Below are 27,729 nucleotides of genomic sequence, written 5' to 3' on the forward strand. Positions count from 1 at the left end.
ATAAAGCATTGTTTACAACTCTTGAACACCTCTTATTTGATTGTCAGGCATTTCCTTTCTAAATGAGCTTGTGACTTATAAGATGGGAATGTTTAAGTTTTTATTTTCCTAATAAGAAGAATCATATGTATTAATTGTAGCAATTTGGCAGGAGAAAATGACAGAGGAAAAAGAAAAGTAGGCAATAATTCTGTCATTTAGAGATAACCACCAATAAATAACCACATGTTGAAGTATAGCCATCTTGTCTTTTCTCTATTCAGGCATACGCAGATTTTTCTCTTTAATGTTGTATTTAGCTTTTAAATTTTCTTCAGTCAAGTCATTGAGGATATCTAATCTGTCATAATACAGGAAAAGGAAGGTCATGTTTTTTTGTTTTTTTTTTGCGGTATGCGGGCCTCTCACTGTTGTGGCCTCTCCTGTTGCGGAGCACAGGCTCTGGATGCGCAGGCTTAGTGGCCATGGCTCACGGGCCCAGCCGCTCCGCAGCATGTGGGATCTTCCCGGACCGGGGCACGAACCCGTGTCCCCTGCATCGGCAGGCAGACTCTCAACCACTGCACCACCAGGGAAGCCCAAGGCCATGTATTTTTTCTTCCTTTTTTTTTAGTTGAAATACAGTTGATTTCCAATATTGTGTTAGTTTCAGGTATACGGCACAAGTGATTCAGTTATATATATATATATATTTCAGATTATTTTCCATTATAGGTTATTACAAGATATTGCATATAGTTCCCTGTGCTATACAGTAAATCCTTGTTGCTTATCTGTTTTATATACAGTAATTTGTATCTATTAATCCCATACTCCTAATTTATCTCTCTCCCTTCCCTTTTCCCTTTGGTAACCATAAGTCTGTTTTCTATGTCTGTGACTCTATTTCAGTTTTGTATATACATTCATCTGTATTATTTTTTAGATTCCACACATAAGTGATGTCACATAATATTTGTCTTTCTCTGTTTGATTTACTTCAGTTAGCATGATATTATCTAGGTCCATCCATGTTGCTGCAAATGGCAATATTTCATTCTTTTTTATGGCTGAGTAATAGTCCACTGTATATATATACACCACATCTTCTTAAACCAGTCGTCTGTTGATAGGCACTTGGGTTGTTTCCATGTCTTGGCTATTGTAAATAGTACTGCTATGAACATTGAGGTGTATGTATCTTTTCAAATTAGAGTTTTCATTTTTTCTGGATGTATGCCCAGGAGTGGGATTGCTGGATCTATATGGTAGCTCTATTTTTATTTTTTTAAGGAATCTCCGTACTGTTTTCCATAGTGGATGCACCAATTTACATTCCCACTGACAGTGTATAAGGATTCCCTTTTCTTCACACCCTCTCCAGCATTTATTATTTGTGACTTTTTGATGATAGCTACTCTGACCAGTGTGAGGTGATACCTCATTGTGGTTTTGATTTGCATTTCTCTAATAATTAGTGATGCTGAGCATCTTTTCATGTGCCTGTTGGCCATCTGTATGTCTTTGGAAAAATGTTTATTTAGGTCTTCTGCCCATTTTCTTTATTGGGTTGTTTGCTTTTTTGATATTGAGGTGTATGCATTGTTGTATATTTTGGATATTAACTCCTTGTCAGTTGCATTGTTTGCAAATATTTTCTCCCATTCAGTGTGTTGTCTCTTCATTTTGTGGATGGTTTCCTTTACTGTGCAAAAGCTTTTTAGTAGTTTGATTAGGTTTATTTTTGCTTTTATTTCTTTTGCTTTGGGAGCCTGATCTAAGATAATATTGCTATGATTTATGTCTCAGAATGTTTTGCCTATGTTCTCTTCTAGGAGTTTGATGATATCATGTCTTATATTTAGGTCTTTAAACCATTTTGAGTTTATTTTTGTATATGGTGTGAAGGAATATTCTGATTTCACTGATTTACATGAGATTGTCCAGCTTTCCCAGAGCCACTTGCTGAAGAGACTTTTTTCTCCATTGTATATTCTTGCCTCTTTTGTCATAGATTAATTGACCGTAGGTGTGTGGGTTTATTTCTGGGCTGTCTATTCTGTTCCATTGATCTGTATGTATGTTTTTGTGCCAGTACCATGCCGTTTTGATTACTGTAGCTTTGTAGTATTGTCTGAAGTCTGGAAGTGTTATGCCTCCAGCTTTGTTTTTTTTCTTCAGGACTGCTTTGGCAATACTGGTCTTTTGAGATTCCATATAAATTTTAGGATTATTAGTTATAGTTCTGTGGAAAATGTCATGAGTATTTTGATAGGGGTTGCATTTAATCTGTAGATAGCTTTGGGTAGTATGGCCTTTTTTTTTTTTTTTTTTTTTTTGTGGTACGCGGGCCTCTCACTGTTGTGGCCTCTCCCGTTGTGGAGCACAGGCTCTGGACACACAGGCTCAGCAGCCATGGCTCACGGGCCTAGCCGCTCCACGGCATGTGGGATCTTCCCAGACCAGGGCACGAACACGTGTCCCCTGCATCGGCAGGCGGACTCTCAACCACTGCACCACCAGGGAAGCCCAGTATGGCCATTTTAATAGTATGAATTATTCCAATTCAAGAGCATGGGATATCTTTCCATTTCTTTGAATCACCTTCAGTTTCCTTTATCAGTGTTTTGTAGTTTTCAGTGTATAGGTCTTTCACTTTCTTGGTTAAGTTTATTCCTAGGTTTTTTTGGACACAACTTTATTTTATTTATTGAAGTATAGTTGATTTACAGTATTGTGCCAATATGATGTAATTTTAAATGGGATTTTCTTTTTTGCTTTCTCGTTCTGATATTTCATTGTTAGTATTAACAAATGCAACAGATTTATGTATGTTAATCTTGTATCCTGCTACCTTACTGAATTCCTTTTTTTTTTTTTTTTTTTTTTGGCCATGCTACATGGCATGCAGGATCTTAGTTCCCCGATCAGGGATCAAACCCATGCCCCCTGCAGTGGAAGCATGGAGTTTTAACTACTGGACCTCCAGGGAAGTCCCCTTACTGAATTCATTTGTTAGTTCTAATAGTTTTTGTGTAGAGTCTTTATTGTTCCCTGTATAGAGAATCATGTCATCTGCAAATAGTGACAGTTTTACCTCTTCTCTTCCAATCTGGATACCTTTTATTTCTCTTTCTTGTTGATTGCTGTGACTTGGACTTCCAATACTGTGTTGAATAGAAGTGGTGAGAGTGGGCATCCTTGTCTTGTTCCTGAATTTATTGGGAAGGCTTTCAGCTTTTCACCATTGAGTATTATATTGGCTATGGGTATATCATAAATGGCTTTTATTATGGTGAGATATGTTCCCTCTATACCCACTTTGATGAGAATATATTTTTCTACTTAATAATAATGTAATCTGTTTTTCTAAAATTATTTTCTGCAATATAACGAGAATTTTCTGTGTCACTAAATCTACTTCTGCAACAGTAGTTCCCAACTGAGAGTATAACACAGAATCAGACCTACTAAATCAGAATTTCTGGGTGTGGGGCACCATACTTTTTTTAAAGTTCCACGGGTGAACCTGATGAATAACCCCTGGTTAAGGACTATCATTCTGTGCCATCTTTTTTAATGGCTGCATGAAATTCTATCATGAACCACGAGCTAGACTGTATACCTCCTTCTTTGTTGCTGGACATTTAAGTTGTTTCTAGTTTGCCACTATTATAAACAGAGCTTCAGTGAACAAGTAGCTAAGTCTTTGCACACATCCATAAGGCTTTACTTAGGATAAATACCTAAAAATAGAATGCATATTTTAAAGACTTTTACCAAATTGCCCTTCCAGGAAGGTTGTGTCAAAGAAGTACCTGTTTTCCTGCCTGATAACATATTTATCATTTTTGCCAAGTTGACAAGTAAAATATTTTTTGTGTTACTATTGCTTCAACATTTGCATTTTTTATTACTAGTGAGGTTAAACATTTTTTATATTTTCCATTTACATATATATATGTATCTGAAAATGGGTATAGAAAGATGAATAGTGATACCTTTTATCCATTTTTATCCTTGAATATATATCTTTTTCTTGTTTATAGGAGCTCTTTATATTTTTAAGACTATTGATGCTTTTATTATTATATATTCTGCAGGTTTTTTTCATTGTTTTTATTTGTCTTTTTGGTTTATTTATGGTGTTTGGTACTATATACAGTTAAGTTTTGTTTTATTTTGTTTTTAATTATTTGTCTGTCATATACGAATACAAATAACTTTCCTAGTTGTACATTTATTTTATTTATTTTTTAACATCTTTATTGGAGTATAATTGCTTTACAATGGTGTGTTAGTTTCTGCTTTATAACAAAGTGAATCAGCTATACATATACATATATCCCCATAATTCTTCCCTCTTGCGTCTCCCTCCCACCCTCCCTATCCCACCCCTCTAGGTGGTCACAAAGCACGGTGCTGATCTCCCTGTGCTATGCGGTTGCTTCCCACTAGCTATCTATTTTACATTTGATAGTATATGTAAGTCCATGCCACTCTCTCACTTTGTCCCAGCTTACCCTTCCCCCTCCCCATGTCCTCAGGTTCATTTTCTACATCTGCATCTTTATTCCTGTGCTGCCCCTAGGTTCTTCAGAACCACTTTTTTTTTTTAGATTCCATATATATGTGTTAGCATACGATATTTGTTTTTCTCTTTCTGACTTACTTCACTCGTATGACAGTGTGTAGGTACATCCACCTCACTACAAATAACTCAATTTCATTTCTTTTTATGGCTGAGTAATATTCCATTGTACATATGTGCCACATCTTCTTTATCCATTCATCTGTCGATGGACACTTAGGTTGCTTCCATGTCCTGGCTATTGTAAATAGAGCTGCAATGAACATTGTGGTACATGACTCTTTTTGAATTATGGTTTTCTCAGGGTATATGCCCAGTAGTGGGGTTGCTGGGGCATATGGTAGTTCTATTTTTAGTTTTTTAAGGAACCTCCATACTGTTCTCCATAGTAGCTGTATCAATTTACATACCCACCAACAGTGCAAGAGGGTTCCCTTTTCTCCACACCCTCTCCAGCACTTATTGCTTGTAGATTTTTTGGTGATGGCCATTCTATCTGGTGTGAGGTGATACCTCATTGTAGTTTTGATTTGCATTTCTCTAGTGATTACTGATGTTGAGCATCCTTTCATGTGGTTGTTGGCCATCTGTATATCTTCTTTGGAGAAATGTCTATTTAGGTCTTCTGCCCATTTTTGGATTGGGTTTTTTGATATTGAACTGCATGAGCTGCTTGTGAATTTTGGAGATTAACCCTTTGTCAGTTGCTTCATTTGCAAATATTTTCACCCATTCTGAGGGTTGTCTTTTCACCTTGTTTATGGTTTCCTTTGCTGTGCAAAAGCTTTTAAGTTTCATTAGGTCCCATTTGTTTATTTTTATTTCCATTTCTCTATGAGGTGGGTCGAAAAGGATCGTGCTGTGATTTATGTCATAGAGTGTTCTGCCTATGTTTTCCTCTAAGAGTTTGATAGTGTCTGGCCTTACATTTAGGTCTTTAATCCATTTTGAGTTTATTTTTGTGTGTGGTGTTAGGGAGTGTTCTAATTTCATTCTTTTACATTGTACATTTATTTTAAATTCTGTGCTCTAAGTTCAGAATTATTAATCTGTAGGGAAACCTATTTAACTCATTTTCTTTTTTCTTAAGTTTTATTTTATATTGGAGTATCATTGATTAACAATGTTGTGTTAGTTTCAGGTATACAGCAAAGTGATTCGATTATACTTATACATGTATTGATTCTTTTTCAAATTCTTTTCCCATTTAGGTTATTACAAAATATTGAGCAGAGTTCCCTGTGCTATGCAGTAGGTCCTTGTTGGTTATCTATTTAAATATAGCAGTGTGTTTATGTCAATCTCAAACTCCCAATCTATCCTTCCCCCAACCCTTCCCCTGCCACCTTCTACATAATGCCTTTAAGTATCAATACTTAACTCAAATGTGTGAAGTTAAATTGAACACTTGGATGATTCCCAGCCTTGCTTTTTATTGTGATTATTGTTATTACTGCCAGCAAGTAGGCTGGTTTTAATTTAAGCTTAGTGTCTCAACAAAGGGGGATCATGAGGATGCTTATTTGGTCCCTTCCCCTAGGCAATTTATGTAACTTTATGTCAGTTAGATAATCTTGTTTCCATTGAGACCCAAGAGAATCTTATCGGTTCCACCCAATAGCTCTGTGGAACCTTTTACCTCACAAAGTTCCACTATTATCTTCAAAGGGAAAATGTCAGCAGAAAGTCTTTCGTTACCTGCATAAAACAGAAAAATTACTAAATGTATATATAATTTAGACTCAAGAGAGATGTCTCCAGATCTCTGAAGTCAAGACAAAAGATTTTATCAAGAAAAGATAAAATTGTGAAAAATAGAGCAAATTAAAATAAAAGGCTATAATAGACTCTATAGTTTACTGATAAATTCTGATCTTGTCCAGAGTATATAGTGTAACATGAACAAATGACAATATAAAATCTATAGTTAGATGTTCATTAATTGTACAGTCACAGGAACGCATAAACCCATATCTTATACCTTGAAATTTTTTGAAATTATCAGTTAGCTAATAGGTGATTTTCTCTAATTGAGCCAGACTGTTCAGTCCTGTTCTATTAAGTACAGTCTGTACCATTAAGATTTTCTTTCGTTCTCTTATTTTCACCTTAAAGAGTTACCATGATCCAAAAGAAATCTTGTTGCTGTACTCAAGGCTTTTACAGTCTTGCTGGGTTAATAATGTATCATTACCACAAAGTTTAAAAGGGCCTAAAACACAAACCCTGCTTGACGCTAAATTGATTAAGCAGGTGTTCTCATGAATAAATGTCCACTGACATTTCTGAAATAAAAGATATTTTTTAAAATATTTAACATTTCAGAGTTTCCATATATCACATCTTTCACTTTGGCTGAGTCTATGGAAAATATTTCCATCATTCTGAAAAATATCTTTGAGTTCCCAAATATGGCGCCCTGTTAGAGCTAGAAGCTTCTAAGATAATAAGATAGTACACAGTACTTTTTTTCCTTACACCACTGCAGGTGACAGAATCAAAAACTGATCAGAGCTTAGAGCATGGAATCAAACTATTCTAGAAGAAATATTTTAACTGTGACATTATTTTAGCCAGGATAAATTTTTCTGATTAAGAATTCTGCATCTTTCCCATCTGTATAGAATTTGTAATTGAGTATGACACCTCAGTGTGTTAAATGAGATTTATGTGATAAAGCTCTGAAAACTATTAAGCCATATGCTAATACAAAATATTATTAGGTAGCATTATTCTTATATAATGCAGATATTTGCCCAGTGATCGTGGGCTTGCAAATATTTCCCATAAATAAATTGTTTGGGAATAGCTGGATTAAAGCTGTATGCTTTAATCTAGGCCTTGATCCTGAAATAGACAGATACCCTGTGATTAATTTACTGGTGGCAAGAGAGACATTGAAAGAGCTCTTATTAAAGAGCTATTGTTAGGGAGAGTGGGAGGGAGGGAGACGCAAGAGGGAAGAGATATGGGAACATATGTATATGTGTAACTGATTCACTTTGTTATAAAGCAGAAACTAACACACCATTGTAAAGCAATTACACTCCAATAAAGATGTAAAAAATAAATGAATAAAAATAAAAAAATAAAGAGCTATTGTTATTATTAAAGAGCTATTATTGATTTGTAAAGTTATTCCTTAGTTTTCAAACATTCTTGAGAAACAGTATATACTTTGCCACAATATTTTCAATTTCCTGCAAAATTCAGGGTCAATTCATGCAGATTAAATTCCTGGAATATATATCTGGAGTAATCATGCCTAATTCACAAACAAACTATCCAAATTAGATATTTCTAAGAGCACATTTTTCTGATTCCACATATCCTGGCCATGGCAGTGGTTTGTATGATTGTACCCACTCTCCCACCAGCTTCTGTGGTGAGCAGCAGGGCATGTTCTAAGAGTGACTCACGGGGCTAAGGCTGGTGGCTTCTGAGATGGTCAGGCCAGGAGCACAGGGCAGCTCTGGCTGGGGTGCAGGGCAGTTGTGCCACTAAACAGAACAGTGCTGACCAGGTAGAGTTGGATCTCACCAGTACAGTCCTTTAAATAGCTGAGCTGTCACACGTTCCTTCTCTCTCAGGCGGCTGCCGTCCCCTCTTTGTGTGAAAAGCCTCCCTTGGGGACCAATGGTTATGTGCCCAGCCCCCACCTAGGAAGACCATCAAAGGACATCTTGCAGGTTCCCCTCCAGAATGTCCCTCTGGATACATCTGACACTAAACCGCACAAGGCCCTAGACACTGAGCCCTCCCAACAGCCTGGCAACAAAGAGAAGCTCAGAACCAGCAGCCAGAAAGCAGAACCTATGTGCATGGGTCATTTCCATAACCGCCACATCTTCCAGCAACAGCTGATTGAAAAGCAGAAGAAGAAACTTCAGGAACAGCAGAAAACAATTCGGGAGCTGAGGGAAAACCAGCGGCTGGCAGAGGCTCGGCGGGCAGCAGGGCATGCTGACACACAGAGCTGCCTACTGTCAAACCCCGGAGAAGATGAACGAAAAAGAACCTGCCAGGTGCTTCCAAAGTATGTCCATTGTATCAGAACACTCTTTGGACTCTTTATTTGGGGTTTTTTACTTTGTGATCGAAAGGCTCCTGAACTTTACCCAGCGTCCGGACTCTACAATTACTCCTTTTCTTTTACTGTGCACTCGCAAAGCAGAGAAGCCCCGTGCGTGGTGACTGGTATGTGACAGGTACCAAAACGTATGTAAGGCAAGTGGCTGCCTCTAAGGATCCCGTTATATAGTTAGCATTTGTATGGTGGCTGCCTTTGTCTGAGGAGCTCTGTCTATACTGTAGCAGTACTATACCAGTAAAAGAGAAAAATGCTTACTTGCTCTAACTGAATTTCTGGATTTCTGAGTATGTTTAGGGCTGAGAACAAGGTCAGACAATATCAGGTCCAAATGGAGCAGCCCTTGGTTATGGCCAGTTACCTAGCTTAAGTCTGTAGTTGTTTGAGATAAAAGTAAACATCTTTGAGCCTAGAATTAGAGTCCAAATTTCTCAAAAGCTATTTAAGATGGTTTTAGACATGCTTGTGACATACTCAGTATGTGTGATAAATGGTAGGATAAGAAGTGGGTGATGTATTGATTTGAAGCACTGGGATGGGAATCAGAGCGCCTGACTCACATTGTAGACTCAGGCCAATCACTCGACCTTTCCACACCTCATTACACCAATTTATTGAATGGGTATAATAATACATAGTTATTTCAGAAAGTGAGGATTAATTAAAGTTTGTAAAAGGTGTTGAGTTCCTCAGGTGCAAGGGCTTTGAATGAAGCTAGTGATTGGTCTGAATTCTGTTCCTTTTTTTTCCCCGCAGGTCACCTGTTGCTTCCCCTGGGACTGAAGGTAGTAGAAGTGACTCCCGAAGTTCTCTGTCTGGACCCAGAAGGAATCCAAGGCAGCTGATGGCACCCCATCCCATACTGAAAGGCAGGGCTGTCTTGGTGGGGCCTTGGTTGTGGTTATCTTTCCTCTTGGAGTAGAATGTGTTGGGACTGAATCCTGGCAACTCTTGGGTTTTGAGACTCGGCAGAACCTAGTCAAAGTCTAAGATGGGTAGACACATGAGAAGTGGATACACCAGAGAATGCCACGACTTTTTCCTACCCTTTTTGCCAAACTTTCTAGTCTTCCTAGCCAATACAAAAACAAAAAACAAACAAACAAAACATTGCTGAAAGGTTTAAGCATTTTTCTGTAATTTGGATTGTGATTTTAGAAATGGGACAATTACACAAATAAAAAATTCCATGTAGCTGCTAAGAATAAACCCTGATAAAGATCACCTATCACTGTACTTTGTTAACATTAAAATATTGATCAGTTTACAGCAATCCACATCAAGTTATTACATCATTTTATAATGGGTTGTGCCTTGATGATAGGCTTTTAGAATGAAATCCACAAACCAGACATTTAAAAAAACATTTTTTTTATTGAGGTATAGTTGTTTTACGATGTTGTATTAGTTTCTACTGTACAGTGGAGTGAAGTAGAGTTCCCTGTGCTATACAGCAGGTTCTTATTAGTTACCTATTTTATACATATTAGTGTATATATGTCAATCCCAATCTCCCAATTCATCACACCCCCTGCCACTTTCCCCCCTTGGTGTCCATACATTTGTTCCCTACATCCATGTCTCTATTTCTGCCTTGCAAACCGGTTCATCTATACCATTTTTCTAGATTCCACATATATGCGTTGGTATATATTTGTTTTTCTCTTTCTGACTTACTTCACTCTGTATGACAGTCTTTAGGTCCATCCACGTCTCTACAAATCAAACCAGACATTTTAATAACATTCTTGATGTGCATAGAAATCATTATTTAAACCAAACCATACTATGAGAATAGAAGTATTCCTTAGAACCCCGCTAGTGAATCTGCCAGTTGTTTTTACTCTGTACTTAGTCATGCACTGAACATATGTTTATATGAAGTGGTAGGCATTTTGACAATTACATTGTGGTTTGTAAATCTGATCTTTCATCTATGGTAAGATTGCTGCCCTAACAGGAAGTGATGTCACCTGAAGGACACTGTGCCTGAAGTCCATTCCTGTTAATGAAGAAATCAGCCATCTTTACATTGACTCTCTTCCAGGTCAGCAGTTTATGCCCTCTTTGTCCACCAATGAGGATGCTCAGGAAATGCCCAGTTTGGTGTGATTATTTTTAAAAAATTATTAGCTGATCAAAGACTTTGCATGTTTTAGAACACCTGGTTACTTTTCAAGTAGTCTTTAATGACTGGCTCTAGAAAAGATGGGAAAAGGCCATATTACCACAGACTCTGCCTCTCGGGGCTCTCTCACTTTAATCCTCTAGTCTATTTCTGCCCCCTTAAAGAGAGTCTCATTCCTGCCATCTGTGCCAACCCCACTATTCTTTTTCCAGCAAAGCAGACACTTAATATCTGTAAGAAATAGCCTGGCGAGTTTTTTGTTTATTAATTCTTGAAACTTGGACTTAAATTTTCTTCTCTGTAACATAGCACAAGGAACCAAAAGTAACCATTGGCTGACTTAGGTGAGCAGAAGTTGATACTCTTCCCACCCATGCCCCCCTGCCTATGAAACCCCAACTGGTGACAGAGTCGTATTGTCAAGCCATCTTGCACATTTGCTTGTTTTGGATGGATATTTAATAGACTGTCAAGAACAGGAGTCTGACACTTGAATTCATTCAGATGCCAGTTCTTCAGATGCCTAGTACGATTCCATTTCCTGTCCATCTGGATATCCAGGCCTTAAAGCTAGTTTAAAAATGTAATCATTATGACCCCAAACTTCAGTTTGTTTGTTGTCATTGTTGTTACATATACAGACATATGTATAGTGACTTAGGAAAAAGTAGCAAACTCAGTGGGATCTGAGGAGTGATTCTATTCTCAGAGTATTTGTTAGATGTAATTAAAGTTTTCTACATTCATTAAAAGAATTATCAGATTAAAATTCTGGTTTCTGGGTTTCACGTACTAAAAGTATCATCAAGACAGATTATCTTGTTTAAACCAGTGAACAGTTATTCTAATAGAAATGTGAACAAAAACATAATTAATCTGCAAATTGTTCATCATTGCTGAGGATGGGATTGTAGGGCTTTAACTTGTAGGGCGTGTGTGTGTGTGTGTGTGTGTGTGTGTGTACCTACAGTTTTTGTAATTATATATATATTTTTTAATTTTATTTATTTATTTGTTTGTTTATTTATTTTGGCTGCTTTGGTTCTTTGTTGCTGTGCACGGCTTTCTCTAGTTGCTGCGAGCGGGGGCTACTCTTCGTCGTGGTGCGCGGGCTTCTCATTGCGGTGGCTTCTCTTGTTGCAGGGCACGGGCTCCAGGTGCATGGGCTTCGGTAGTTGTGGCACGCGGGCTCAGTAGTTGTTGCTTGTGGGCTCTAGAGTGCAGGCTCAGTAGTTGTGGCACACGGGCCTAGTTGCTCCACGGCATGTGGAGCAGGGCTCGAACCTGTACGTGCCCCCTGCATTAGCAGGCGGACTCTTAATCACTGCACCACCAGGGAAGCCCTGTAATTATATTTTTATGTAAATGTTATGCACACACATATATTTCTGAGATTGTGAACATTCAACTTAAAAGAAAACTTTTAACAATAACACTAAATTTTACTATAAAATGGAGACATTTCTTTTGCAGCATTCCTTATATTTTTTATATTGGATCTGCATTACTATTTTCTAGCCATGGAAGAGAGAGCAGTTCAGCGAGCTGAACGTAGGCGGATCTTGGCAGAGAGGAAGAAAAAAAAAGAAGAGGAGAAATTGGTAATAAATCAAGAATGCAAAGTGAGGCAAGAAAAAGGATTTGTATAGGTCTTTATTAAAAGAGGAAACCTAGCTTGTTTAAGACCGTTAAGGCAATAGTGTAACACCAACTTTGGATATGGCTTTTTGCCTCCCGGCCTGAGCTCTGTGATAATTTTAGGAAAATGAAGGGAAAAAACATCAGCATCATTAGTATAGCAGGAAGGAAATATTATGAAAGTTGTTGGAAGCTGGCAACTTAGGAGGTTTACACATAACCAAGACTAATGTGTTACAGGTAAATGTCCAACCTGATAAGTTTACAAAGGTGAGTAATTCTTATCTTCCAAAGTTTTGACCTGGACTGCCAGAAGTAAATTTTGTACCTACTAAGAAAAAATAAATAGTTCTAACAGCTTTGGGGTTTTTTGGTGAAATGGAAGAAAAAATTTTCTTACGCTATATATAGTTTGGACTTAGTATTTCATAAATGAAAATAAGAACTAAAAAGTAATCATTTTGTAATGAAAAGTTAATGGTCTTATTCATGCTTAGTCTCATCTTCCCAAGTAGAAGAGAATTCTTTTGGAGAAACATTTAGGTTACACTACTGACCACCTGCTGGTCAGGCTTTCTACTTTTAACACAAAGCGCAGGCTTCTTCCAGAGACTGGGCGAGCACTGTGGTAGATACTTGACTTTCCTCAACATAAAAGATCTTATTTCCACACAAATTGAGGGTTCTGATTTTTACAAATTCTAATCTTGATCAGGCCCAGTTAAAGGCCCAAGAGGAGGAGCATCGGAAGAGGGAGGCAGAAGAAAAGGAGGCTCAGCTTGAGAAAAAACGAGAAGAGAAGAGACTGAAGAAAATGGTTAGTAGTTTCTATTTGGTCAGCCACCTGTCCTTTGAAGCCTGTTGTGTGCCATCCTGTGGTCCTGTGCACCTTCCCTCCGGAGAACTTCGGTCTAGAACACTCTTCTCTCGCCTCCACCCTTTCTCTACCTTATTTAATGAAAACCTATTCATTCCTCAGATCTTAGCTCAACATGGTTAGCCTTTCCTGCCTTGTCCCACCCTCCTGTCTACCCAGAGTTAGCTTAGGTCCCCCTTTATGGACTCTGAGTATATCTTCTTTAAAGTACTACCAGGGCTTATAATTATGTATCTGTTTCTTGATTATCTTATTCATTTCTGTATCCCCAACTAAACCGTAATCTCCCTAAGAATAAAGGGAGCGCTCAGATGTTACTCACTATTGAACTGGCTAGTGGTAGAAACTCAGAAAATCTACTGAATGGATGAAAAATGAATGGACAAACAAATGAACAAATGGAAGAAAATACAGAAGAAGTAAGAGATAAAGCTGTTACTTTCAAGGTTATTATATTCTAGTTGGAAAGATAAGGCCTAAAAATACACACCTGTCAGAGAGAATATAGTACAAGCATATGCTGTCCTGTGCCTCACAGGCCAAAAGAGATCAAGAGAGTTATATGAACAGGGCCAGATCCATGAAGATTTTGGAGAAATCAGAAGTATTTTCATAGAGGAGGGATTTGAATTGGAAACTGTATTAGCCAGGGTTCTCCAGTGAAACACAACCAATAAGATATATGTATAGGAAGAGATTTATTATGAGGAACTGGCTCACAGGATTATGGAGGTGAGAAGTCCCAGGAGCTGCTGTCTGCAAGCTGAAGACCTAGGAAAGCTGGTAATTCCAGTAATTCCAGTCCAAGTCCAAAGGCCTGAAACCAGAGGAGCCAGTGGTATAAATCTCAGTTCAAGGGCAGGAGAAGACCAATATCCCAGCTCAACAGGCAGGCAAGAAGCAAAAAAACAGGCAAATCCCTCCCTCTTCTGCCTTTTTGTCCTCTTCAGGCCCTCAAAGGACTTGATAATGCCCACCCACATTTGGGAGGGCAGCCTGCTTTACTGAGTCAACAGATTCAAAGGCTAATCTCGCCTGGAAACAGCCTCACAGACACACCCAGAAATGTTTAATCTGGGAACCCTGTGGAACAGTCAAGTTGACACATAAAATTAAAATCATAAGTCCATGCCTTATCAACTTGGCACCCATATACATCTCCCTAAACCATACCTAGTCTCCAAATAAATAACAAGATCATAATTCTGCCTAACGTGATACAACTATCCTGCATACAACTGAAAATGAACACTTCTTCCCCAGAAGAGGAGGTAAAGTCCTTGAATGATGTTTATTCTTCTCCTTGCTAACCATGACACAAAGTCAATACATCTTATGGTTACATGATTAGGGAATAAGAGTGAAAAGAAAACAAGATACATATACACACAAACGTATTCATAGCAAAATAAGAAGGGAATACTCATGACCATTACAGTCTTCATTTCTGTAACCGGTCAAGTCGATGTAGCTGGTACTTATAGTTACCTTCTTCCACTACCCACTCTATCCTTTGTCTTCAGCAAGCATCGCTGCTAATCATGGGATGACCTGACCCTTCACTCCTGAAAGGTCTGGCCCGTTAGTAGTCCAGAATGGATTAGGTTGTAGTTTTCCTTTCACCTTAATCACAGGGCATGGTAATACTAAGAGATACCCTAAGGGGTCTCCTATAGTCCAGGCATACTCTTCCTCACCTCCATTGTGGAGTAGTAGTCCTATTGCCCCTAGTAGCTGGGGTCAGTCACCCCAGCCAGCATTTCCTTTTTTACCTGTTGATTCAGAGGCATGAGGCGCCCACAATGATTAGGTGGCATTCTTTCCAGTTCAGTGGAATCATTTTATGTCTCCTTGTGGAAGCATTTCCCCATTTGGAACCAAGACCTCTAGGCCAACAGAACATAAATTTGTGGGAATAGAAGCAAAAATTTTGCTAGTTACAGTGGTGCCACTCCCACTTCCACCCCTTGCTTCCTGGACCCCATGAATACTGGCTATGGGAGAAACAGTACCATGTACTAGCTGCTGGTTCAGAGCATATACAGACTTCCAGAGAACCTAATCCCAGACCTACAAGGTACTGCCACCTAGCTGGTGTTGCAGCTGAGTCTTCATAAGGCCATTCCACCATTCTGGCAAGCCAGCTGCTTCAGGATGGTGGGATACATGATAAGACCAGTAAATTCCTTGCATATGGGCCCTTTGCTGTACTTTTGCTGTAAAGTGAGTTCCATGATCAGAAGCCATGCTGTGTGGAAATCATGATTGTGAATAAGGCATTCCGTAAATCCAGGGATGGTCTGTAAGTCCATGGATGGTAGTTTTGGTAGAAATATTACGGGGAGGAAAGGCATGTCCATATCCAGAGTAAGTGTCTATTCCAGTAAGAATAGAACATTGCCCTTAACATGATGGAAACAGTCCAATATAATCAGCCACCTGACAGCTGTCTGATCAACCTGGAGAATGGGGCCGTATTGAAGACTCTGTGTTAGTTTCTCCTGCTGCTGGTAAATTGGGCACTCAGCATGGCCATAGCCAGTTGGCCTTGGTGAAGAGAAATCCATGTTTCTGAGCCCATGTATATCCTCCATCCCTGCCATCATGGCCACTTTGTTCATGAGCCCATTGGGCAATGACAGCAGTGGCTGGGGGAAGAGGCTGACTGGTATCCACATAATGGGTCATCTTGTCCATGGAGCAAAAGGCATATATAATTCATCCTTTGCTAAATCAGCCAAAGAAATCTCCAGAAACAGCTCAGTTACTTCCCTTAAAAACTACCTGAGGGGGGCTTCCCTGGTGGCACAGTGGTTGAGAATCTGCCTGCTAATGCAGGGGACATGGGTTCGAGCCCTGGTCTGGGAAGATCCCACATGCTGCGGAGCAACTAGGCCCATGAGCCACAACTACTGAGCCTGCACGTCTGGAGCCTGTGCTCCGCAACAAGAGAGGCCGCGATAGTGAAGAGGCCCGCTCACCGCAATGAAGAGTGGCCCCCGCTTGCCGCAACTAGAGAAAGCCCTCGCACAGAAACAAAGACCCAACACAGCCAAAAATAAATATAAAGATAAATAAATAAATAAAAGATTACTATTAAAAAAAAAAAAACTACCAGAGGGGTTCTAAGCGAACATTTCCCCAACATGTGTTCTGTGTAATCCTAGTAGTTCCTGAGATATTAAGTAGTTTTGAGAAAATACAAATTCTGTGGTCAAAAAAATTTGGTAAATGCTGGTTAAAAAAATCAAGTTAAACAAGTTTCATTATTAGCTGCCTTCTCAGAACCTTTAACATCCTACCAGGTATTATGAGTCTCCAGAAGAGGGACAGTGTGCCAAGCAGTCACATATGGCTGACCAAAGAACCCTTTTTATAGAGCAGCCAGCAACATCTCATGAAGAACTGGGGGCATGCTACTGTAAAGAAGTGAGACCATTTAAAAAATACACAGTACGGAACATTTCTCCTCTCGTATCTGTTCATTGTAGAACACCGGAGAAATACCAAAAAGATGGGGGAAAATAATCTATGAGGTAACTACTCTTAATATCTTAGAATACTTACTTCTGTTCTTTTATCTCAATGCATCTCTCTCTTTTAATAGTTAAGTTGATAATTTGTGTGTGTAGGTGTATATAGTTTTTAAGCTGCTTTTTTCATTTAGGACTTTTTCATGAGTATTTTCACTTGTTATTCAGAATTCTTCAAAACCTTTTTATTTATATGCTGAAGGCCATTTTTTAAAAATAGCCTTTTTATTCTGAAATAATTTGTTTCTCTATTCTTCTGTTAATACTGCTTCCAGTTTTTAGCGATTATGAATAAAGCTGCTACAGACATTCACATGTAGGTTTTTGTTTAGACATAAGTTTTAAATTCACTTAGGTAAATACCTAGAAGTGTGGTTCCTGGATAGTATGCTAAGTCTATGTTTAACTTTTTAGGTAACTGCCAAATTCTCTTCCAAAGTCGCTGCATTGTTTTGCATACCCACCAGAAAGTTCCTCTTGTTCCACATCCTTGTCAGCAATTGTTATTGTCCTTTTGTTTGTTGGTTTGTTTGCTTGTTTTTTGCATTTTAAGCATTCTAATAGGTGTGTCATGAGTGGTATCTCATTGTGGTGTTTATTTGCATTTTCCAAACAACAAATAATATTGAGCATCTTATTTGTTTACTTGCCTTCTACATGTCTTAAATGGTGAAGTGTCTGTTCAGATCTTTTTGACCCATTTTTCAATTGAGTTATTTTCTTATTGAGTTGTTATTTCTTATTGCTTATTATCTTATTATTTCTTACTGGGTTTTAAGAGTTCTTTATATATTCTGGACCAAGTCCTCTACTAGATACGTGACTGCAAATATTTTCTCCCAGTCTGTGGCTTGTATTTTAATTCACTTAAAAGCGACTTTCACAGAGGAAAAGTTTTAATTTTGATAAAGTCCAATTTATTGATTTTTTTTTCTTTCACTGGATGTGCTTTTAGTATTATATGCAAAAACTAATCTCCAAATCCAAGGCCACTCGGATTTTCTCTTATATTTTCTTCAAGAAGTTTTATAGTTTTATGTTTTACATTTAGATCTGTTGTCCATTTGGAGATAATTTTTGCATAAGGTGTAAAGTATATAGACATCCATTTGTTTTGCATATAGACATCCATTTGTTCCAGTATCATTTGTTGAGAAGGCTCTCTTTTCTCCATTGAATTACATTTATACTTTTGTCAGAAATCAGTTGACTGCATTTGTGTGGGACTATTTCTGGGCTCTATTCTGTTCTGTTCATCTTTATGTGTAGCCCTTTGCCAGTACCACATTATCTTTGATTGCTGTAGCTTTATAGTAAATCTTTCAGTCTCACAATGGGAATTTTTCCACTTTATTCTTCTTTTTCAGAATGCTTTGGCCATTCTAGTTTCTTGTTCTTTCTATATAAATTGGCAATCTTGTCAATTTGTATAAAAAAACTTGCTACATTTGGGACCATATTGAGATTGACTGGGATCATATTGAATGTAGATCAAATCAGGAGAGTTGACATTTTAACAACATTGGGTCTTTAATCTGTGAACATGATATAGCTCTCCATTTATTTAGATCTTTGATTTGTTTATGAGTATTTTATAGCTTTCCACATATCTTATATATTTTTTGTTAGATTTATACCTAAGTACTTATTTCTGTGGTGCTATTGCAAATGACATCTTTTTAAAATTTCAGATTCCATTTATTCATTGCTAGTAGGTAGGAACACAGTTCATTTTTGTATGTTGACCTTGTATCTTGCAACCTTGCTAAACTCGCTTATTCATTTTAGGAAGTTTTTTGGTAGATTTTTTGGGGGGGATTTTCTACATAGTCCACCATATTGTCTGCCAATAAAGGCAGTTTATTTCTTCCTTTCCAATCTGTATGCCTTTTCTTTCTTTTTCTTACCTTATTGCACTAGCTAGCACTTGCAGTGCAAGGTTGAATAGTACTGAGAGAAGATATCCTTGCCTTAGTCTGGATCTCAGGGGGAAGATTGAGTCTCTCACCATTATTGTCATATATGTCATATATTTTACTTTTATTTATATTATAAATACCCATCACCTTGTCACTGCTATTGCTTTATAGTTATATTTCAGTGTATTTAAAAATAAGCTGAAAATTATATTTTACATTCATTTCTTCCGTTTCTGGTGCTCTTTATTTCTTTGTGTAAGTCCAAGTTTTTAGGTCTGTTATATTCCTTCTGCCTGAAGAATGTCCTTTGACATTTCTTACAGTGTTGGTCTACTGGTAATGAATTCCCTTAGTTTTTACTTGTTTGAGAATTCTTTATTTTTCCTTCCTTTTTGAAGGGTATTTTCACAGGGTATATTGATAGAATTCTGGTTTTACAGTTTTTTTTTTTCCAACACTTTAAAAATGTCATTCTGTTGTCTTCTTGCTTGTCTGGTTTCTGGCAAGAAGTTTGCTTTAATTCTTATATTTGTTCCTTTGTAGATATCGTAGTCTGCTCAGGCTGCCATAACAAAATACCACAGGGCAGGTGGCTTAAACAACAGAAATTAACATTCTAACAATCCAGGAGGCTGTATGTCCAAGATCAGGGTGACAGCGTGGTTAAGGCCACCTTCTCAGTGTGTCATCGCACGTCCTTTCCTCGGTGCATGTACACAGAGACGGAGAGAGACAGTGTGTGAGCTCTCTGGTGTCTCTGTTTATGAGGACACTAATACCACCCTTAGAACCTCATTTTACCTTAATTACTTCTTTAGCGGCCCCATGTCCAAATACAGCCACACTGGGGTGGTGGGTGGTGTGGGTTTAGAACTTCAACATATGAATCTGGAGGGGAACAAAAACATTAAATCCATAAGAGTAGGTACTATGGGTTTCCTCCAGCTGCCTTCAAGATTTTTTCTGTCTTTGGGTTTTGGCAATTTGAATATGATATGTCTAGGTATAGTAAGTTTGTTTGTTTGTTTGTTTTCCTTGCTTGGTGGCCTCTAAGTTTCTTAGGTATGTGGTTTTGTGTCTGTCTGTAATTTTAGGATATGTTTTACCCATTATTTCTTCAAATATTTTACCTGCCCCATTTTTTCTTCTCCTTCTGAGATTCCAGTTACGCTTGTATTGCATTGTTTGATATTGTCCCACAGCTCTTCAGTGCTCTGTTGTTTTTTTTCACTTTTCTTTCTCTTTGCTTTTCAGTTTATATAATTTCTATTGCCCGAACTTCAAGTAACCTGATACTTTCCTCGGCTGTATCAAGTCTAGTGATGAGCCTATTGAAGGCCCTCTTCATTTCTATTACTGTGTCTTTGATTTCTAGCATTTTCATTTGACTCCTTATTATAGTTTCCATATCTCTGCTAAGATTACTTATCTAATCTTGAATGATGACTGCCTTTTCCATTAGAGCTTTTAATATTATCATAAGTTATTTAAAATTTCCTCTCTGATAGTTCCAACATCTTTCATATTTGAGTGTTGTTCTAATGATGGCTTTATCTTTTCAGACTTTGTTTATTTCTTGTCTTTTAATATGTCTGATTTTTTTGTTGTTGAAAGCCAGACATGTACAGGGCAATAGAAACTGAGATAAATGGGCCTTTAGTGTGGAGATTTGTGTTAATGTAGCCAGGCGTTGGGCTATGTTTGAAGTTTGTTGTTGCTATGGTTACCATTGTTGAGGTTTATTGTTGCTATGGGCACCATAGACTTCAGTGTTCACTAGTGACTTTTTTTTTGTCCTCTCTTCTGGCTTTAGGTCTTCCCTTTGTGCTGTTCCCTGAGAAAATCTGTCTCTTGCAATCCTCCAGCTGTACTCTTCTGTTATTACTAGAGGTTTGCTAGCGTGCTGGTGTGTGGATGAGGGGGGCATTCTCTAACGTTCTCTTGGGAGTGCACAGTATTGGCCATTCGGAAGAATTTCTGCTCCTACTCTAGGGGCAGAGCTTTTCCCTGCCCCTGTGTTCCCTTCTTTCAGTATCCACTGTCTTGGTCTGTGACCTTAAAGCCCTTCCCTCTGTGAGGTTCCTTCTTCACTTGAATGAGATAGGGAGGCTGGTCTGGGCAGAGTTCCCCTCCCCCAGCTGCAGTGGCATTACACTAGTGCCTTCAGGTGGCACTGCTTGCAGATGAAGCTGCGGAGAAGAGTAGGGGCAGATTTTGCAGTGGTTGCTGTTCCTCTCCCCCAGCTAGAACCACGGTGGGGACTTTATCCAGATTTTCCCTGATCCTCTCTGTGAGAGCCTGGTGGAGTTCCTTGAGCAAAAAGGTAGGAACCTCCCTATGACTGTGACCCCCCAGGAGCTTCACCCTTCTCATGCCGGCCCACCCTTGGCCTTCAGCAATTAGCCAGATTTCTAGCTTAATGATCTTACTGGCTCATGGTGTAGGGTAGCTTCTGCCTCAGAGAAGCAAATGCTTGGGTGTCGTGTCTCACTGAAGGTGCCTGTCTCCAGATTTGGGGATGGCTTCAGTTCTCTGATTGGTTCATAAAAAGTCATTAATTTGTTATCTATCTGTCCAGCTTGTTTCTTGCTGGAACCGAACTGCTTATACAGAGCAAGAAGGATGAGAAATACATTACTGGCCAATAGGTTGTTCTGTTTCTCTCACTATCCAAGCCCAAATCTTTTCTTTTTTATGAAAGGTAAAATGTAAGTTCAGTCTACAACAACAGACAAAAAGATTTTGTCACATAGACTAGTTTCCATTTAGTAAATCAGCTGTTTGTAGCTGTCTCAATTGAGATGGATGCATTTATAGACTGACTTGTTTGAGCTTTCTTTGGGAGCAGCTTTAGTTATAAAATGCACTTGGCAATTGTCTCCTTTTGCTTCTGAGCAAAGATGCTCTGCACAATGTGTTTTTCTACCCAGTTTATCATGTGGTTGTATTCCTTTTGATGCATCATTTTCTGCACAGGTGATTCTTGACCTCCTATATACTTTATATAGCCGTTACCAGTAAGCAACCTCCCAGGCCATAGCAGTGTTATTCCTCTGAACATCAAAAAAGTTAATGACACTTCTCAACCAGTGCCTGCTGTGGCTTGTCCAAATCATTTGCATCCTGGATGTGTTTGATGGAAGCCTGCTTCCTGTCTTCTAGTTGGGCTGTTTTTGCTCATTAAGTTTATCAGCAAATTGTCCGACAGAGGTACCATACTTCTTTCTAATTACATAGATGAGCAACCCTACTGTTGATAAAGGTCTCTAGCAATCACATATATTTCTTTGGGTAGAAAACACAAGATCAGTTCTGTGATAACAGTTTTAGGATACAGAACTGGAAGAATTCCTCAGGGATAAGCCCATGACAAATTTGTCCTCCATATTATAAAAAAAAGAGGTGGGAATTCACTAGAGGTCCAGTGGTTAAGACTCCATGCTTTCATTGCTGAGGGCGTTGGTTCAATCCCTGGTCGAGTAACTAAGATCCCACAAGCCGCGTGGTATGGCCAAAAAATAAAACCCCAAAAAAACAAAACAAAACAAAACAAAAAAGAAGTGGTTCAAGGTCTAGACATGGCTGCCCTCTGTGAGAGATTCTTGTTACCTGCAATTTGCCTGTATCTACAAGTACTGCGTTCTTCAGAGAGGGGCCACTTAAGCAATGGCAGAAGTACCACCTATGGCAGCATGGTCAGTGATGCTCCAAGTGGCGGCTTAATGTCCCTGTGACCCTGACAGGATAGCATGTCAGGTGCAGCAGTAAGATGGCCAGTCACAGGTCTCACACAATGATCTTTTGAAGATAATCTAAATTCCTTTTAACATCCCATTGCTTTATTTTTATAAAAAGTATTCTAGAAATACTTACCAGGCAGTAACTTTTATGGCTGTGTAAATATGCTTTGTATTAATAGACAGTTGATGAAGTTTATGGTGGAAAGATAAATTTATCAGAGAAGACCAGGCAAGATTTGAAGTCTTTCATAATTGCTTAGCAAGCATATTTGTTCATTTAACATATATGTAGAGCATCTACTATGTGCTAGGCATTGTTCTAGATATTAGAGAAGTGGAGAAGACAGACAATAGCCCTGCCCTCATAAAGCTTATATGCTAGTGGGGGAAACAGGCAATAAATAAGATAATAACTAAGAAGTAGAGGGAGAGGTATAATGGGGAAAGCAAGATGGGGAAAGCCTCTCTGAAGAAGTGATATTTGAGCTGCTAGATGCTGAGGAGGCCTCTATAAGGTCCACAAGGGCAGGTTAAATGTGAGATACCTATTAGACATCCAAATGAACATGTCAAATAGGCAGTTGAATATATAAGCCCAGACATCAAGATTGTAGTAAGGAACCTGGGAGTCAAAAACATGTCAGTGTTTTTAATGCTCTGGAAGTGAATGAAATCAACCTGGGAGACTGTCTGGATAGAGAAGAAATATGAGGATCCAGGACTAAGTCCTAGAATAGATGAATAACTACTCAGAGGATGAGGAACTAGTGAGGTAGAAAGCATACCAGGAGAATTGTTTATTGAAAAGCTGAGAGAAAAAAGTATTTCTGGAAGGAAGTGATGGTGTTTAACTGGGCTAAATGCTGCTGGGTTCAATTAAAAAGAGGATAGACAAGTGAAACTTTGATTTGGCAACGTGGAGATTATTCATGACATAGACAAGAGTGTTTTCAGTGGACTGCTGGGAAGGGAGCCCATATAATAGGGGTCACATGTGGTCAAAGAAGGATTTTTTTTTTTCTGTTGGCAGTTGGTCTTTTGAGTGTTATTTTGTTTTTTAAAAGATGGGAGGTATCAGCACATATATGCATATTGATGGGAATGATCTAGTAGCGAGGGAGAAATTCATGATACAAGAGGGCAAAGACTATAAATTACAGGAGTGCGTAACTGGGAATACGTTCCAGAGCACAATGAAAGGGTGGCTTATAATGGATGGAAGGCAGAGTGTGGGAATGGTGTCGACTGCCCTGTATTCTTCTTAATTCTTGCTGTAATTCCTTGTCTTTCTTTCAAAGCAGTAGTGGTGGAGATATATATATATTTCAAATGAGCCTTATTTGTTGCATATCGTTTGTTGAATAATTTAAATCAGAAAGATACCCTGATTTTGTGTCCCTTTTTAGCCTGAGTGAATTATGCTCTGTGAAACCCTAGCTGCATAGATCCCCAGTATAAGTGCCGTCTCAAGGCAGACAGCATCATTTCATGTAATCCTCCCAATAAACCTTAGATGCAGGTGTTATGGACATTTTCTATACAAGGAAATGGAAAATACAGTAATAGTAATGAAATACAGCCAACTCTATTGAGGAAATCTTAATCAAGGGAGGAAATACACATTTAAAGTAAATTGCTGCATATGAATACAAAACTTTGGCTCAAGCAGATATCTGATTTATTAAATGTTTTTCTTTCTATTTTTCCATGGAAAAGTATACTTTTAAAAAATCTACAAACAATAAATGCTGGAGAGGGTGTGAAGAAAAGGGAACCCTCTTGCACTGTTGGTGGGAATGTAAATTGATACAGCCACTATGGAGAAGAGTATGGAGGGTCCTTAAAAAAAATAAAACTAGAGCTACCATATGATCCAGCAATCCCACTCCTGGGCAAATATGCAGAGAAAACCATAATTTGAAAAGATACATGCACCCCAATGTTCATTATAGCACTATTTACAATAGCCAAGACATGGAAGCAACCTAAATGTCCATCAACAGAGGGATGGATAAAGAAGCTGTGGTACATATATACAGTGGAATATTACTCAGCCATAAAAAAGAATGAAATAATGCCATTTGCAGCAAAATGGATGGACCTAGAGATTGTCACTACAGAGTGAAGTAAGTCAGACAGAGACAGACAAATACCATATGATATCACTTATATGTGGAATCTAAAAAAAAGGTACAAATAAACTTATCTACAAAACAAATAGAGTTACAGATGTAGAAAACAAACTTAATGGTTACCAGCAGGTAAGGTGGGGGAGGGATAAATTGGGAGATTGGGATTGACATATACACACTACTATATATAAAATAGATAACTAAAAAGGACCTACTGTATAGCACAGGGAACTCTACTCAATACTCTGTAATGGCCTATATGGGAAACGAATCTAAAAAAGAGTGGATATATGTATAACTGATTCACTTTGCTGTACAGCAGAAACCTACAGAACATTGTAAATCAACTATATGCCAATAAAATTTTTTTTAAATAAATAAGTAGGCCATTTTCCCTCACAAGCCACATGAAAATGGTCTTCCTTAAGAGGCTACGACACCAGCCATAGAGTTGTAATTCTAGGAAGATAACTTAGGTGTGTGTGTGAACAGGGTTGGCCTGGCCTGAGGGCTTCTCCAGACGCTTACTGTGTTAGATTCCTGTCTACAAGTTGCAACTGCTGCCTCGATGCTACAGGGACATTTCAGTGGATATGAAAATGGCCAGCTTCCATTTTCCTCCCCATTTAACTCTCAGCTTCCTCTTATTGGTCATAAGAAAATTCTTGAAAATAATTTTTCTGTCTATTCAATATCTCAACTGTCTAATAAAGATTATGAAGGTAATTTTGGTTGAATCCTTTAGAGAATATGGACATTTCATATTCATTGAGGAATGTGTACAGATAAAGGTAGTGTGGATTGGAAGATCAGAGCAAATCTCCCTTCCACCTTAGAAATGTTCCAGTGCCCTCTCTTTTTTTTTTTTCTTAGAGAAGACTCAGGCAATTAAGTAGCTTGTCAGAATCAGCCAATTCACCACAACCGTTTTCTTGAAGTGAAATTGTGGCAAATAAAGAAAAAGAAGCTTAAATTAAGTGATTTTTACTGCAGAGACTAACAACTACTGTGAAGACAGTCTGAAGTCTTTGCTTTTGCTCCTGTGACTTGCGTAACAGCCATCACTAGACTTTTAATGGAGTATGAAGTATCTTTAAATTTGAATAGAATTATTCATATATAAATTTCTACCCCATGATCTAAATGAAGGGGCTATATTGCTACGTTTCCCGTAATAATACGGGGAAAATACTGATTGCTCTCCTAACTGTTTTACTTTCTAGTAACTTGGTAAGATGTAATCATTTCTGTGAACAATGCTGAATAAATCCAAGGATATGCATAGCCCTGATTCTTGCAGGATTCATGAGGAACTTTTCCTCACCCTCTTTGCAGAATTCCTTTTTTTTAATGTTCCAGTGTTCTGTTACCATGATTAACATGCTGTTTAGTGGTTACATATTCAAATTAAATTAGCTATTTGTTGAAATGAAATTCATGAGTTTTTAGGTCATTGCATCTTTTATTTTTTTTAGTTTTATTGAGGTATAATTGACAAAATTGTAAGATACTTAAAATGTACATAAAACATGATGATTTGATATATGTAGGCATTGTAAAAGGATTCCCACTAGGTTAATTAATATATCCATCACCTCACATACTTATTGTGTGTGTGTGTGTGTGTGTGTAAGAACGCTTATTTTCTCCTCTCTTAGTAAGTTTCAATTATGAAATATTAACTATAGTTACCGTGTTATACATTAGGTCCTCAGACCTTATTCATCTTGTAACTGAAAGTTTGTACCATTTTTCCAGGCCCTACCTATTTCTCCCACCTCAAAGGCACTGACAGTCACCATCCTACTCTGTTTCTACAATTTCAACCCATTTTTGTTTTAAGGTTCCACATATAAGTGATACCACTTAGTATTTTTGTTTTTCTCTGTCTGGCCTATTTTACTGAGCATAATGTCCTCAAAATTCATCCATGTTGTCAATAATGACCACATTTCCTTCTTTTTTTTTAAGGCTGAATAATATTCCATTGTGTGTATCTATAGCACATTTTTTTATCCATTCACACATTGATGGATACCTACTTTGTTTCCATTCCTTGGCTATTGTGAATAAAGTTGCAATAAACACAGGAGTACAGATATGTCTGAGACAGTGATTTTGTTTCCTATGGATATATACTCAGAAGTAGGATTGCTGGATAATATGGTAGTTCCATTTTTAATTTCTTGAGGAACCGCCATACTGTTTTCCACAGTGGCTGTACCTGTTTACATTCCCCAACAGCGTGCAAGGGTTCCCTTTTCTCCACATCCTCATTAGCATTTGTTTTCTCTTGTCTTTTTGATAATTGCCATCCTAACAGGTGTAAGGTGATAGCTCATTGTGGTTTTGATTTGTGTATCCCTGATAATTAGTGATGTTGAGCACCTTTTCACATACCTATTGGCCATTTGTGTGTGTCTTCTCTGGAAAAATGTCTCTTCAGATCCTTTACCCATTTTTTCAAATGAGTTTTTTGGGGGTTTTTTGCTATTGAGTTATATGAGTTCCTTATATATTTTGGATATTAACCCCTTACTGGATATGTGGTTGCAAATATTTTCTCCCATTCTATAGGTTGCCTTTTCATTTTGTTGATGGTTTCCCTTGCTGTTCAGAAGCTTTTTAGTTTGATGTAGTCCTGCTTATTCATTTTGGCTTTTGTTGCCCTTGCTTTTGGTGTCAAATCCAAGATTTTGATTACTGATTGAGTCTATAGTAATTAGTCTATTCAGATTTTCTAATTCTTCACGATTCAGTCTTAGTAAGTTGCATGTTTCTAGGGATATATCCATTTCTTCTAGATTATCTAACTTGTTGGCATTTAATTGTTTATAGTAGTTTTTTTTAGGATTCTTAGTATTTCTCAGTTTTCTGTAGTAATGTCTTTCATTTCTGGTTTTGTCTTTTTTTTTTTTTCCTTAGTCTAGCTAATGGTTTGTCTGTTTTGTTTTGTTTTGTTTTTAAACAGCTCTTAGTTTCTGTGATCTTTTTAATTGTCTTTCTACTCTCTATTTCATTTATTTCTGCTCTGATCTTTATTTCCTTCCTACTACTAACTTTGGACTTAGTTTGTTCTTCTTCTAATTCCTTGAGGTGTAT

At 37.9% G+C, this 27,729-nt stretch overlaps 1 protein-coding gene across 1 annotated transcript in view; it reads left to right on the forward strand.

Annotated features, from left to right (window-relative positions):
* Nucleotides 1-27,729, forward strand: part of CCDC191 (coiled-coil domain containing 191) — a 102,843-nt gene that overhangs the window by 52,542 nt on the left and 22,572 nt on the right. Inside the window, exons 10-13 of the mRNA XM_079921874.1 lie at nucleotides 8,161-8,606; nucleotides 9,417-9,529; nucleotides 12,307-12,389; nucleotides 13,142-13,243. Of these exons, the coding sequence (XP_079778000.1) occupies nucleotides 8,161-8,606; nucleotides 9,417-9,529; nucleotides 12,307-12,389; nucleotides 13,142-13,243 (744 nt within the window). The remainder of the gene's footprint in view (nucleotides 1-8,160; nucleotides 8,607-9,416; nucleotides 9,530-12,306; nucleotides 12,390-13,141; nucleotides 13,244-27,729) is intronic.

This window comes from Stenella coeruleoalba (genome assembly GCF_951394435.1).
Source record: "Stenella coeruleoalba genome assembly, chromosome: 5".
In the NCBI taxonomy this organism is placed as follows: Eukaryota; Metazoa; Chordata; class Mammalia; order Artiodactyla; family Delphinidae; genus Stenella; species Stenella coeruleoalba.